At 52.5% G+C, this 14,933-nt stretch overlaps 2 protein-coding genes across 4 annotated transcripts in view; both read left to right on the forward strand.

The window, feature by feature from the left end:
- The window catches only part of NCAPG2 (non-SMC condensin II complex subunit G2), a 44,552-nt gene extending 40,780 nt beyond the window's left edge, over positions 1-3,772 (forward strand). For all 3 annotated transcript variants that reach the window (XM_016160968.2, XM_016160970.2, XM_016160969.2), the window contains exon 29: positions 3,416-3,772. In XM_016160968.2, the coding sequence (XP_016016454.2) occupies positions 3,416-3,467 (52 nt within the window). In that variant the 3' untranslated portion in view covers positions 3,468-3,772. The remainder of the gene's footprint in view (positions 1-3,415) is intronic.
- Positions 3,773-9,603: 5,831 nt separating this feature from the next.
- The window catches only part of PTPRN2 (protein tyrosine phosphatase receptor type N2), a 319,743-nt gene continuing 314,413 nt past the window's right edge, over positions 9,604-14,933 (forward strand). The window contains exon 1 of the mRNA XM_036230218.1: positions 9,604-9,709. Within this exon, the coding sequence (XP_036086111.1) occupies positions 9,604-9,709 (106 nt within the window). The remainder of the gene's footprint in view (positions 9,710-14,933) is intronic.

Below are 14,933 nucleotides of genomic sequence, written 5' to 3' on the forward strand. Positions count from 1 at the left end.
CATTTGCCAGTGCACTGGTGCCTTTAAATGTCAAGTATGTTATATCTACTACGTTCATAAATGCTACAAAAACAGCAATACATTTACGATTAGAGATTATAGAAGTATAAATATTTCTTATGGTTTGTTTTATATAATGAATTTTTCCCACTGAGCAAATGAACTGTAATCATATTACAGGCAAATTACTTGCCAATATTAATTACGTCTCTAAGTAGGCCACTTGAATGGCGTTCCGTGTGGTCCCCAATGTTAAGCCTTGCTATTAGACCTTGCTATTAGAAGGGAAGGAGCACTCCCTGAAAAAGTAAACTCCTTTCTATTATCAAATACTGATCAATAATAGCATTTTTTCCTGTTGTATGTAATTTTAATAGTCTTTTTTAAAAAGTGGATTTGGGGCCGGACACTTTTTTTACTGCTCATGTAGAAGCGTGTTTCTGTCATCATCAGTACTCAGTAGACCTCGGTGTGAATAGTTAAACTATGCCTAAGTGATACCACGCTTCAGTAAAAACAGACATTGTTCATCTTACTGTTTTCCTCAGAAGATCGATCCTGTCTGTGTCTCCGGGGCTGCAACCGTGCTGGGCATGCTCCATCACGGGGACCCAGCCTGCCCCAGGCAGCAGGGATAGGCGTGAAGACTCCACCCCTGACCTCTGTTTAAAGACCTTTAGCCTTTAGGTGGGCAAAGCCATCACCAGGTTCAAAGACCTTTAGCCTTTAGGTGGGCAAAGCCATCACCAGGTTCAAAGGTACAAGGAGAAACCTGGCCCAGGGTGTTTCATTTGTCTCAGGTTTGCCACTGTCCTTCCAGCTTTAAAATTTCCTGTTTCATCCGTTTTGTGCTTTAATACTTACTTCTTTGGTCTACATAGTGTATTGAACCCTTCCCCCAGGTCGTAGAGCGTGAGTAACTTCAGAACACAGCGGGGCGTTCTTAGTCCAAGGCCCTGAGGGCGGGCGGAACCCAGCCGGCAGGTCGCTGCCCGCTCTCAGCCCCGGTCACCTTGCCGGGGAGAGGAGAGCGTCCGGTGCCCAGCGGCCCCGTGTGTGCTGGCGCGACGCTTGCTTCAGAGGCGATGCCCATCAGTGGTTTTCGCTGCTCGTCCAGACTTAGGTCAGCCTGGGCGGCTAAGTATAGTTAACAAGCACCGTCGCCAAGGTAACCTAATGTTCTTTTAAGTATTTTTAAATGCATGCTCATTTGAGGAGATGATATTTTTAAGTAATTAAAAATAAATGGTAGATCCTGGAGTGCTGGTGTCCTGCGTCCTGCTGCCTTGGCTCCTGGAGTGTGGAAGAGAGCACTTTCCTCTCTGGCCACCAGGGGCCTGGTTGACACCTTGGCACACTGAGTAGCAGAGATGCTGGCCCTCCTGAGTGTCCTGGTCCCTCTAGTTCCTACAGAGCCGACCCAGGTAGGTGATGTCTTTTCTGTCACAAGGCTGAGAGAGCTGCGGGGCCATCGGGAGTCTTCTCCTGTTTCCTTCAGAGGCTCGTTGCCGTGGCAGCAGCTTCCACCGGCCTTGTGAGCTCTCACCATCCACCATCTTTGCATCCACCTGCGTGTCTGTATGGCATAGACAAAAATAACCACACACCAGGGTGGCCCAGCAGTTAGAGACAATCAGAACAACCACTGATAAGGAAGCAGTGGCGGGCCAGCCAGGCGATTATAACAAGTCTCTAAGGGAAAAGTGAATCGTAGCCTCAAAAAGATGATAGAGAACTAAACCCCTTGGATTAAAAACGTCACTGATGAAGCAGGTCGGGCCTGGTTAGTACGTGGATGGGAGACCACCTAGGAAGACGAGGTGTTGTAGGCAAAAAAAAAAAGTCACCAATGCACTGGAGAGATGTCACTGTTGAGAACCAGATTCAGGTGGTAGAGGGACATCTCAGAACGCAGAAGAGATACTGATGACGAGAACTCGCAGGGATAGAGGCAGACCAGGAGGGACAGACCCAAGAGAGGCAGCAGTTGAACGAATGATGGGAGGCGATTTCACAGCTGAAGAGAGTTGAAAACTTGAAGATTCTTTTACTAAGGTCTCGATGGTATTGATGGCGGGAAATCACACCTAAGTAGGTCTAAATAAAATTCCTGAACTCCAGAGATGAAGAGAAAAACTTTAAACGTGTCTAGATTCACTCTGACCCCTGCACTAGCCCACTTCTTATGTGTGGAAATTACGGAGCTGAGACGTGAATCTAAATTGAGATACGGCCAAAATATAAAGTACATGTGATAGTATGGAAAAAAGATTGCAAAATTTGAGGATAGTATTTTTATATTGATTACAGGTTGCTATATTTTGGGTGTACTGGGTTAAATAAAACATTCAGATGAATTTCGCTTGATTCTTTTCATCTCTTAACGTAGCTACTAGGAAGTTTAGCTGCATGTTTGCTTGTATTGACACAAGACAGGGCTTTCCTGGACCATGTGCTGGGTCATCTCTTCAACGAGCAGGTCACGTGGGCGGCACTTGCTGGCGAGTTGTCATTTGGGATAAAATTGGTATCTGTGTCTAGGCTGGAATTTAGAGGTTAGTAGGCTCGCATGCTCGGGGGGGGGGGGGGGGCTGGGACCCTCGTGGAATGACCAGGCAGGCGCTGAGAAGGGAGTGGGGTGGGGTGGGCGTGCGCATGGAAATGTGCGCCGTTAGGTCTTAGGGTGGGCAGGTGGCACCTGGCTCGTGTGAGGGCTGCGCGGTGAGGGCTCCGGACGTGGAGTAGACCCCTGCACGGGGGTTAGAAGGTTCTAGGAGGGAAAGGAGTGGGCTCATCCCACTTCAGGCTCTGGGGCAGGGGAGGGGCAAGTGTCACCTGGGGGCAGGTGTGGGGGAGGTTACCGAAGGTCTCAGGTGATTGAGGCAGTGGGTGTTGTGATAGTGTGTCTTGAGGGTAAGTTGTCCTCTTGTCTGTGTTCTTGTGTAGGAGGGACCAAAGCTCAGGATGCGGGTGCTGGGAAGGGACGTGCCCGTGTCACGTTTAAGTCTGCTGTGTGTCTGAGTAGTGGGTTAGGGCGTCATAAGTTAGAGAACTGCCGAGTGGAAAAGAGCCCACCTGTTGAGAGCATGGCCTGGTGAGCACGTTTCATTGAGCAGTGGTGTTTTACTTGTGCAAAGAGTTCCTTGGGGAGTCCTGAACTGTTGTTGGCCATGGGGAACTGTGATGACAGCTCTGTCACTCACGTGTCCTGTATCTGCTGAGATGACTTGTGATGGGGATTCTTTTTCCAATTTACGTATGAGCCACAGCTAGTGAAACAGTTGCTGATTATTTCAACTTTCTTTTAAAGTGTGTTTGGTTGCAGACACTTTTAGATTTGTTTTGTAAAAAATGCACATTTAGGTGATTTGGTTACCAATTTCTGTAGCTGATTGCCTCTCTCCTTGTGTTTCAGATTTCTCTATGAGTCATCATCAAGAACTTTGGGAGCTTTTCTGAATTCATAACCAAGCCAGCATCTCTGGTCATGTAAAAATAGAGAAAAAGGACTTACGGAAAATTAAATGAATGTATATTTTCCTAGTGTTAATTTTAATGTTAATAACCCATAGTAGAGAAGGGGTGGGATTTATTTGAGAGCGGTATGAGTAGGAAGCTTGCCTTGTGCCTGCAAAATAATATATTTAATGATATCGGTGGTGCAGGAACCCACAGTGCAAAGAAAAAGCTTTCTAGCAAACCTGGTTGTTTTAAACATGACTTTTATCTACAATGCTGCCTGCAAACTGAGTAATAAAGCAATGGCAACATCTTTTTGCATACTTCATTTGAAAACACTAGCCTGAGTTCTCACCCTTAGGGGCAGGGGTTGGAATCTGGGCTATGCCTGTCTACTCCCGGGAGCAGAGGGCACAGCAGTGCCACATGGGATCCCGGCCCCTCCTCTTCGGGTGTCTTGCTGCTGCTTCCCTGGGGGTCGAGACGGGCCCTGTGGCTATAATGAGGGCAACGCAGAATTGAGTCATGAAGCCCGAAGCCGAACCGCCATTTTACCTTCCTTTCCAAGGCTGCCCTGGCGCTGTCAGAGGACTGGCCCCAGGCTTCCTGGCGGCACTGTCTGGACCCCATCTTGCCTGCTCGGATTCCAGGAAGTCTCCACATTCACCCCTGGTCCCTGCTGGCCACAGGGTCTCAGTCGTGATGGGTCAGCATCCCCAGGCCTGGGAGACCACCCGTGACAGGCAGGAAGTGAGTGTCTTAGTCCGTGCTCATTCTGTCCTCAGCCCCCAAGCAAAACAGTGGAGACATGCCAGGGCTTCGGGGCCTCCGTGTCTCCAAGGGGTGGAAGCCGGTCACGTTCCCTGCAGTGGGAGGGCGAGCGGCGCGCCGGTGCCCACACCTCCGCTTTACCAGGAAGGGGCGGCAGTCACTCGAGGGCATGACGGTGAGGAAGAAGGTCACGGAGTGACGTGACTTCACGTACATGACGTTCAAAACATGCAAAACTGAGGACCAGTGTGCTCATGCGCTCTCTAACCAGGGAAAGAGGAGCACCCAGAACGCCGATTGCGGGCAGGAGGGCGCGAAGCTTCTGCAAGGGCGAGGAGGGGACCCTGTCCTTGCTGCTCAGCGCTCTGCCTTGCATGTTGCAGATATCCCGTGCTCAGCAGAACAGGGAGAGCAGGGAGAGGTGGTGGCCACGGAGAGTGAAGATGCCAGAACAGCCGTGCATACCCTGGAGGGGGCTCACGGGCGGGTGTGCCGGCGTGGACAGCACGCGAGGCCACAGAGTCCACCATGAGGCTGTGTTCCACGGGAGCACACCACCCACTGAAGCCAGAAGTCTGCCTTGGGGACCGGCCACCAGCATCACCGCGCAGGCCAGGGGTGGCGCCCCAGCTGACAACAGGACAAGCTGGTACGGAGCTGGACTCTATTGGCCATGGGCTTCCAGCAGGGGTCCCCAACCCCTGGGCCACGGACTGGCACTGCCCCGGGGCCTATTAGGAACCGGGCCACACAGCAGGAGATGAGCGGTGGGTGAGCGAAGTTTCATCTGTGTTTGCATCACCACCTCAGCTCCACCTCGGATCATCAGGCATTGCATTCTCATAAAAGCACTGGTCCCTGGTGCCAAAAAGGTTGGGGACCGCTGGGTTACAGGACCCTGAAAAGCAGGACCAGCTGGTGGCAAGTGAGCATGAGACTAGTGGATGCAATGATCATGAAGACTGCAGGTCAGGGAGCCTTCTGCTTGCCCGGAAGTCAGAGGGTCCTGAACGTGGCATGCACAGCAGGTGGGCAGCCAGGGCTTGGTACCCAATACCATCAAAAGAAACCCAGGACAGTGGCCAGAGGCCTCAGGGAAGCAGCCCCAGTGAGAAGTCACCGTGCTTTGTCCAGGTTTCAGATCTGGGCCTCAAGAACCATGGGAGTCACAAAGTTGTTGCCTTTCTAATCTAGTCCACGCCTCCTGCCTACCCACTCAAGGGCCTTCTGTTTGACATCACTCAGTTTAGAAGTGGGGTCTCCCAGCTAACAGCACAAGGGCCCCTCCGCAGGGAGGCAGTCCCACCTGCTGGAATGTCCCTGCTAGACTCCTGGCCTTCCACAAAGACTCCCTTTTCTGTGGATGATGTTCAAACGGGTGTTCTACTCGGGGAAGGCAGCAGAAAACATTCTGCCATGTTGACGCCTGCCCCAGTTTTAGTTATCAGGGAATAATTATCCTTGTCTTGATCTGATATCTCACTGGGAGTTGCAGGGTGGTAATTTTCTCAATCTATTATTTTTGCACAAACCAGGATTTTTCTGTGCAAAGAACTTTCCTTCAAAAGCCATTTGGTTACCCTGAAATATTCATGCAGAAAAGTCAGGGAAAATGATTCCTTTTCCAATTTTTAGAAGAGTGAATTGGTACCCTACCAGTCTCTAAAGGTTATTTATAAGAGCTTTTTTAGTATCATGAACAAATACATTTTTATATGTTTGATGAATTTTAATCTACCACAGTTGCTATGTAAAATATGCACTTTTCCATCATTGGCCAGTAGGAGCCTCTTCAAGTTTGTTCTTTTGGCCCTTTGACATGGTGCATCTTTGAAAGTCATGCTAGGAGCATCTTGGTTCTGGTGTGGCTTCAATATTAAATCTGGCTTCACACTGGATTTAACCTCCCATAGCTGTGAGGCTCCGGCAAGTTATATAAACCTGCCGATCACACTTTTAAAATCTAGATAATACTCCTCTCACATCAGTAAGGCCCAGATGTGAAGCGCCTGCAATGTAAGAGGTAATAGCAAATATTTGCTCCTTCCTTATTTTGGAGAATGTTTGTTGACATCCTGTTGTGTGCTGTAGTATTTTGCTGAGCAGGTGGTAGCTGTGTAAGGGAACTTGCCCACTGATCAGTTATGTGTGGCATGGTCACCAAGGTAGCACTCCAAGCAGAATTAATATTTTAAAATGGGGACCGAGAGTGCATGGTATTCAAATTGAGATTTCTTCTCTACCCTGTTGCCAAAGTAACCTGATTCTCAAATGTCGCCTGGTGGGAATTAGTGTCCAAATCAGATGCAAAGCTGAGTTGGTTTGGCTCTGCCAGTAAACATTTGGGTTCTGATTCAGGACTTCAGTCCATTGCTATGGTCTTGGATCTGTGCCATTTGGTCAGAGACATACTTGCCTCTCCAAAGGGGACTGCGGTTTAATTAACTCAGGCTCGTTGGGCCCTCCAGGATCTTGGGCTGAAATACAGATTGTAAATGAGGAGACATTCTTGTTACAGATGTACAAAGTCTCACTTGGGGACGCCAGTTCTGACCTCCAAATGGTAACACAGTTCCTCCAATCCAAAGTGGCCCAAGGAGACATGAGCTGACACGTGTGGCTCCCCACTGGCCCCGAGCGGAACTGGTCAAAGCACTGACAGGAGGCCTGCTGTGCACAGCCCTGGCCGGGAGGTGGGGGCCTCGGCTAGTATGCATCGGCTGACAAATTGGGGAGAAGCACGTATTGTGAGTAGGTGCCCAGAGCACCTAGGCCTCTGGTTTGGTCTTTTTCTGCTATGGTGCCAGTAGACTTTCAGCCAGGATGTCATGTACCACTTGTCCATCTAGAACACTCTGAGAAAGCATCATGGGAGATGAATGTCTTCCAGAAACAGGTTGACTAGCCAGCTTATTGGGAGAATGTGACTTTGAGCTAGGTAAGTTTAAATTTTGGTGAAGATTATTGCACATTGCTTCAGGTCTTTTCTCTTCTGACTCTAAGTAAACTGCTGATTTAAACCTGAAGCCTCTCATGATGCCAAACCCCAAACACCTCTGGCGTCAACACCCTAAATAACCAGGTGGCATGTTGACTGAGCCGGCTGACCATCTGCTCTGGAGAAGTCTAGGTACTATCACAAGCACCAGCTGCCGGAGTTCTCCCAACAATCCATCACATGGTGAACTTGAAAGGGTGGTGATGGTAAGTTGTTGGACCATGGGGCAAGACTGCCGTGGATTTGAACCCTGGTTCCACCACTTGGTGGCCTTGAGATCTTGGGAAGATGGTTTGAATCTCAACTTGTCCCCTCACCTGCAGAGTGGGGATAATCATCCTGCCTGTCTGTCACTGTGATCATGTCTGGCACCTAGCTGGCGATTTATAAAGTAGGCATCTCTCTCACAGTTCACCGCAGATGACTGTTCATTAGTAGTAACGAGATCTGAGGCCAGGTGACCTATACAGTCCAGGAGACCTGTCAGAGTAGCCACTGAGAGGCGTCCGGCAGCCTGTGCAAAGCAAGGCTGCATGGGAGGCACAGAGACAGATGCAGACGGGAGAGGCCTCAGGGACCAGTGGACAGTCCCCAGCTCCTACTGTTTTATTGCAAGCCCCTGCTGTGACCCACATTTCAGGACAGCATCTATCTGGCCTCATGGAAGCCCACACCTTTACCTGGTGGTACATCTTGATGGACACATTTAGAGGTTTTGTATCTGAAGCAGCAGGAGTGAACATTGTGCGATTATCTGGTGATTGCTGCTGTGTCCTGGGGGTGGGGGGATCCCCGCAGGGAGAACACTTTCTCTGGGGGTGGTCCCCTGTGCCTTGTGTCAAACATAAGACTCCCTACCCAGAGGCCTACAGGCCAAAACAGAAGGAGGAACTTGGGCACAAGGACAGAGGGTGTTGGGCAGGGTGGGGAGAGGAAGGACTTATTCCGAGAGGGCAGTGGCTCTCTGGGAATACAGGGCATCAGCAGTGTGGAACAGTGAGGCCCAGGATTCAATTTGACTGTAGGTGGGCTGAGCTGAGTCATAACTTCCCCGCCATCACCCCCAACTCCAAAGTCTGCATAGGCCAGCCTGGTCTAGGGTGGTAAGGGGCCTGGAGGGAATAGCCATGGGGAGGCTGGCATGAGGGCCAGGCAGTAAGAAAATGTCACAAGGATGGCAGGAATGGGCAGTGGGAATGACAGCTGACCTTGGGCAGAGAGACCCACAGGGGTCAGAGGAGGCTCAGGCCACTGCCAAATGGTGCAGGCTGGGGATTGGGGCCCCCAGGTGGGGCCATACAGGATGACCATGAAGATGATGATGGAGTGGCCCTGGATTAGGATGTGAGGGACACATCTCGCACACACACAGCTCACACACATTCACTCTTCTCTGACACTCACACTCATTCTGTCTCACATAGTATCCCCTCTGATGCCTAACACTCCCCAGGAAACCTCCAGCTGCACCTCGGGTTTTAGGAAGTGGTCTCCTGGGGATACACACGGTCCCCAGAGTCCCTCTCCGGGCCCTGGGACAGTAGCCAGTGCAGGGCCAGGGTACAGGGAGGAGGGAAGGACTCCAGACAGATCCCATCTCAGCCTCCCTCACTCCCCCTACCTGACGCCCTGGTAGGGGCTCAGAGTTCAGGAGGGGCTTCCGGGTGGCAGCCGCCATTCCCAGTGGATCTTCCAAACTAGGCTCCCACAGCCCCCCACCCCCCACCCCCGCTTTCCACTCTGAGGACCACGCGCGCGCGCGCGCGCGCGCACACACACACACACACACACACACGCACACACACGCACCACGCTGCCAGGCCCTGCACAGCTGGAGCGCCTGGCCCCTGTCCAGGGATCCCCAACACTGCCTGCTCTACACCCGCGCGGACAGCCACGCAGGGTCAGCGCTGATGATCGCCTGCCCAGGGTCCAAGCAGAGAAGGTTCGCCCTTTCCGTCCCAGGCCAAGGGTGCGGCTGACTCCCCGAGGTCCCTTCGGGAGCACTGCGACCCCGGACCAGTCGCTCGCGCCCGCAGGTTAGGCAGGGGTGAGGGTGGAAGGAGGGGGTGGGGCTCAGGGGCGGACGGAGGGTGAAGCGCGGAGACTGGGCGCCTGCACTTCGCGGAGCGGACATACGAGAGGACAAGGGGGTCGCCAGCGCGGTGCACACGACGCGCTCTCCCGCGCGGGGCCGCTCCGGGGCGGGGCCGGGGCGGGGCCTGGGCGTGGCCTGCGGGCGGACGCGCGGCGGGGGCGGGCCCCGGCGTGCTGGGGGCGGGGCCGGGGCGGGGCCGGCGGCGCTGTCCGGTGCTGAAGCCGCGGCGGCGCGGAGCGCGGGGAGGAGCGGCCGCCATGGACTGAGAGCCGCCGACATGGGGCCGCCGCTCGCGCTGCTGCTGCTGCTGCTGCTGCTGCCGCCGCGCCCGCCAGCCGCTCCCGCACCTGCATCCCGCGCCCGGCTGCTCCCGGGGCTTCTCGGTGAGTGGGGGCCCGCGGGGCAGGGCGGGAAGGGCCGCCTGACGGAATGAGGGGCGTTGGGGTAGAGGCGCCTGAGGAAAAGGGGGGCGTTGGGGGAGGGGCGCCTGAGGAAATGGGGCGTTGGGGGAGGGGCGCCTGAGAGAATGGGGGGCGTTGGGGGAGGGGCGCCTGAGGGAATGGGGGGCGTTGGGGGAGGGGCGCCTGAGGGAATGGGGGCGTTGGGGGAGGGGCGCCTGAGGGAATGGGGGGATTGAGGGGAGGGGCGCCTGAGGGAATGGGGGGCGTTGGAGGAGGGGCGCCTGAGGGAATGGGGGGCGTTGGGGGAGGGGCGCCTGAGGGAATGCGGGGCGTTGGGAGTAGAGGCGCCTGAGGAAACGCGGGAGGGGACGCCTGAGGGAATGGGGGAGGAGGCGGGTTCCCGAGAAAATGGGGGTGGGGAGGGACGCCTGAGGGAACGAGGGCGGCGTGTCCGCGTGAAAGCGGGCCGGGGGCGTGCGCGGCGGCCGGGCCTCCCTGGAGGCGCCAGGATCCGGCGCACCCCTCGCCGGGCCGCGCGCTCCCTCCCTCTCCCGCCCCCGGCCAAACCCGCGCGCGGCCCCGCCCGGGTCGCCCCGGCTCGCGGACGCGGAGGCCGGGGGCTCGCGCGCCGCCCGCACCCTTGGCGCCCGGCTGTGTGCGCCTCGCGTGTCCGGGCCGCGTGCGGGGGCGGCGCGAGGCCGGGTGGAGATGGACGCGGTGGGCAGGTCGCGGTCCCACCCGCGCGGCCCCCACCCGCGTTTCCCCGGGCGCTTCCCAGCTTCCGTGCCGCGGGCGGACCTTTTCCTCTCGTGACAGAGGTGGCAGGAAGCGGGACGGGCGAGCACCCTGGACCGGGGCGAGCCCAGAATGGCCTCCTTCCTTCTGAAACGGCCTGTTCCACAGGAACGTTTGCCCGCAGGTGCCTCCCTGCGCTACCCTAGCCCCTAAGGACGTTCGCGGCAAGGCCAGTGTTTCCAGGACCTCGAGGTCAGGGTCACTGGCCGTGAGAACAACGGTGCAAATAGGGGCCCAGGGGCCTGGAGAGGAGACCGGCTGGGTCCCCAGCTGCTCCTCCGTCCTGAGTTTGCCCCTCTGGTCTCCAGTGGTGCATCCTGTCCCAGTCTCAGCCAGACACACTGTAGTGCCAAGTGGGCGGAGGTCTCCTGGGAATGGCCGATTCCCACCCGCTGGAGTGTCTGCCTTGCTTTCTGTCTCCTTGCACCTGGTGGGCAGCATGGCCCAGTTCTGCCCTGATCAAGGGAGAGCTGGTGTTTGGAAGGGAGGAGTCCTGGTGTGGAGCGGTGTGTCCTGTCTCCAAATCCTCGGCTGCTGTTGTCAGAGGCACTACTGCCTCGAGGCCACCCATGAGGGCCACCCCATCCACAGATTACCCTCTCCAGATGAGCCCTCTTGGGGACCTGGGGGCTTCTTGACTCTGCTGCCACCTTCAGGACCTAGAAACCAGCAAAGAAGGCCCAGCTGTTCACCAGCCCTCTTTTCTGGGCTATGTTCCCTCCTTCCTTTGGCTTAAACAGACTATCATCTCATGTGAGAGCTGTTTACTCAGATGGCCAGACGCCACCCTCCACGTACACACAAGTCAGGGACAGCCAGGGTCAGCTGATGCCAGCCACTCAGTGTTCTAGGGAAGGCAGCTTCTATGGAATGAACAGAAGGCTGGTCCTTGACTATATGCTCTGTTTCCATTACAATTGTCAGCTTGTAGCATTTTGCCAAAGTCACTGAGGAAGGAAGAAGGGGAAGGTGGCTGAGGGAGGGAGCAAAGGAAGCCCCAAAGAAGGAAGGATGTGAAGAGAAGATGGCCTCTAACTGACCTGGATGCTGTGGTATTTGGCTACAGATGAAGTTGAATCACATCATTAAAAAGGTGCCTTATTCCTCCTGGACACAGTCTCTATACAGGACAATGTTAGGAACTCTGACATCATTAAAACTATCTCCAGGACTACAGGACATGGGTTTAAACTGCTACATTCCTTGCACAAATGGGAACTTCCTGGCAGTATATACAGATGGCAAGACGTAAGTGTGGTCTTCCCATGTTGGGACCTAACCTGAGGTAGCATGTAGCCTTGTCTACCTGTGTAAGCTCCCTGTGTCCTGTCCACCGTGTCCTCTTCCCTTTACCCTCCTCACCCAGAGTGCTGATGCCATATCCTCAAAAAGGCTCCAGAAAGTGCAGGGGGAACCATGGTCAGCCATGAAAGGCGTATTCTGCTCTTTTTCTCTCCCTCTGCATCTGGATCCTGTTTGATTATAGTCACACCAACTACATTGTTCCAAATAATGATGCACAATGAAAGACACACCTTAGATATGGCCCCAGCCATGTCACCTGTAACCTATTTATTTATTTAGCTGTTAACACTCAACCTCAGGTTGAGACATACAGAGCACACACGGTTCACAGAGATCCGAGTGTTTGCTTCTTGCTTGCATCATTAAGCTATAAGTTAGAACGAGGGGTCAGAAGTCACCAAAACCTAAGACAAGTTCTTTCTGTACTGGGTGCCTTGCCTTGAGCTAGGGGCATCTCCACATTTAGACAGTAGAAGAACTCTTGATGAAACTCTGGGTCAACAGAACTGCCAGATCCGAGTTTATTTTCATTGCTCTGAGCCACACTACAGGACACCCCCTTATTTCCACAACAGCTGGTGGCAGCATCCCAATGACAGTGGATGTCCCACCTTCCCATTGCTTCAAGGGCATCCTTTCTCCTTTGTCACTTTATCTTCCTGCTCTGTACCACCCATCGTGCCAATGTCTTTTTGGTGCAAAAGGCATAATTATGACACATAGTGTATGTACCATTATCTGTGACACATTATCAGAGCTGAGGCGAGTGAGAACGTGGTACCATTTTCAATGATATGATGCTTTGCTTGTAGCCAAAATGCCATTGCTGTGTACAGCAGCACTGTCCAGGACAGTTTTGTGATTTGCTTCTCTTCATTTACTCCCACTTTAGGATTTTCCTTTGCTCATTTCCTCTGCCTTTCTCTGTGATTTCAGGACATCCTTTTGTTTAGGTGCTCAATACTTTTTCTATATTCTGATGTGAATGTAAGCCCTTTGTCTTTAAGCCATTCTTCAGTTATAGGGAGGCTAGCTTGTGAGTCAGCTCAGGCAGCCCCGCATTTAAGGGCAGTCATATAAAAGACCTTCCTCCTTTTGCTAGAGATATGAATTTTCTCTGCCAAAGGACAGAGTCAACCTTTCATGCAAATTTGGCTTAGACAATCCAAAGTCAGACCTCACTAATGCAGCTATCTTTGAAGATGACTGTGTTTATTTTCTTCCTTTGTTTTTGCCCTCTGATTTGCCCACACATATTTTTTATTCGCCAGCAAGCCCACAGAGCCGAGGAGAGAGCAGCAGGAGCAAGAGTCAGCTTGTTTTGTGGACTAGATGGTCTGACTGTTTATTTTTAAATCAAAGCATCCTCCCTGCCACAAAAGCACAAATCCATCTTTGCTTCTTGGGGTCCAGAGTCCTTCATCTTGTTGGTTGTGAGGGAATGAGCAGGCTGCCCTCCCCCAGAGCCAGAGCCCTGGTCTGAGCCTTTCTCTATCTGTTGTCTCCTCCTGCTCTGGCTCCTTTGCCCTCAGGTGCTGATGAAGTCCCTGTGCAGAAGGAAGGGGGCACATGGAAAACCCTGGGCTTTCAGGAAAGGGAGGCACCAGACAATGGGCTGACCCATGAAATCAGATGCATTGGGTGTAACTGTGTGGTGGCAGTCTCCTGTGTCCAGAGATGGCAGTTAAATGCGTCAGACTTGGGAGGCATGTGAGGGGACTAGAACAGGTCTTCGGGTTTCCTCTCCGTGCAAAGCTAGCTATGCATCTCAGCATCTCGCAGCTCTTCTTCTAAAAGCCCATCTGTTTTTATACCTAGTTACCAAGATCATCCTCAGTGGTGCCCATGAGCAGGTATGGGGGGTTGTGCTTAGTTTGCAGTAGTCTGTTCTCCACTTTCCTTGGCAGTGGTGTTGGGCCCATCATGGCGCCTGGGCCAGTAATGTCACTGGGCTGTGAAATGTGAGGACTTGAGTTCCAGTTTCCCCTGAAAAAGAGTCGTAGCAGCAGGCGAATCTGAGGCTTGTCTGAGATATGCAGCCCAGGGCTCAGCACCCCAGGGCATATGTTTGGATGAACTCTGGGATTCTTTTCTGTGTTAATAAGCTCTGCATTCCGAGTTAATTTTGTTCTCCTTTTTAGATGCAGTATTACCTAATTTGTGGTTGTACTTACTTACACACTTTTCTTTGGATTTTTGAAAGTTAGGAATATGAGGCAAGGTATAATGGAGAAATGGTGTCAGCTGAGCCGACGTTATGCCCAGTCTTATTAAGAAAGGATTCCATTACCACGACCTCTTAGACCGTTACCTTAGAATTTCGAACTTCCTTATGAAAAGGTGTTTTGATTAATGTGACCAAAACTAAAAACAATCCTCTGGCTTTTAGTGGCAGTTATTAAGATATGTCTGCATATGTGCAAATATTGCCAGTTCAAGGCTTGTTTATGTGTGGCGAAGCTTAAGAAATGGGCAGAAAAGGTTTTCATCCCGATGTATCCTGCCTGGTAGGCACGGGCCCAGGGAGGCTCAGCTAAATAAGAACCTATCTTATCTCTTCAGACAAGATGTTCCATTTCCAGAGAAAGCAAACAGCTGAATTCATGGCAGATAACCCTGCTCCACATAAAAGCACCTGGCAGCTGTTTTTTACATTAGTCTAAATTGACCTTCATAAATGTAGACCCAGCTGGACTTATTTTTTTTTAATCTTGGTTGATAGGAGGCCAGAAAACTAGAGAAGCAGAAAAGTCAATGAATGCACTTTTCTGCTACCTGGAAACAGAATGGAAACAGAGTTTGCTGAAGGAAGAAGGAAGTTTTTTTCTTTTAATTCATGCTCTCTCTCTCTCACAACTCTGGCACAACCACTATATAAATATCTAGGGCAGGAAGTGAAAGGGGTGCGGTTCTCCTGGAAATACTTATGTTCACATATTAAGAAACTTTTTTGTTAGTCCGCTTCTGTGCTGATAAGTGGGTGACTCCCATGTTAGTCTAAGAAACTGAGCTTTGAACCGGAGGTGCTGACGTGTGAAGCATCAGTGGTAATCTGTCTTTAAAATGGCTACTATGTGTATGATGCGAAGAAATAAGGGAACTGTGC

Source organism: Rousettus aegyptiacus, unplaced genomic scaffold (genome assembly GCF_014176215.1).
Source record: "Rousettus aegyptiacus isolate mRouAeg1 unplaced genomic scaffold, mRouAeg1.p scaffold_m13_p_13, whole genome shotgun sequence".
In the NCBI taxonomy this organism is placed as follows: Eukaryota; Metazoa; Chordata; class Mammalia; order Chiroptera; family Pteropodidae; genus Rousettus; species Rousettus aegyptiacus.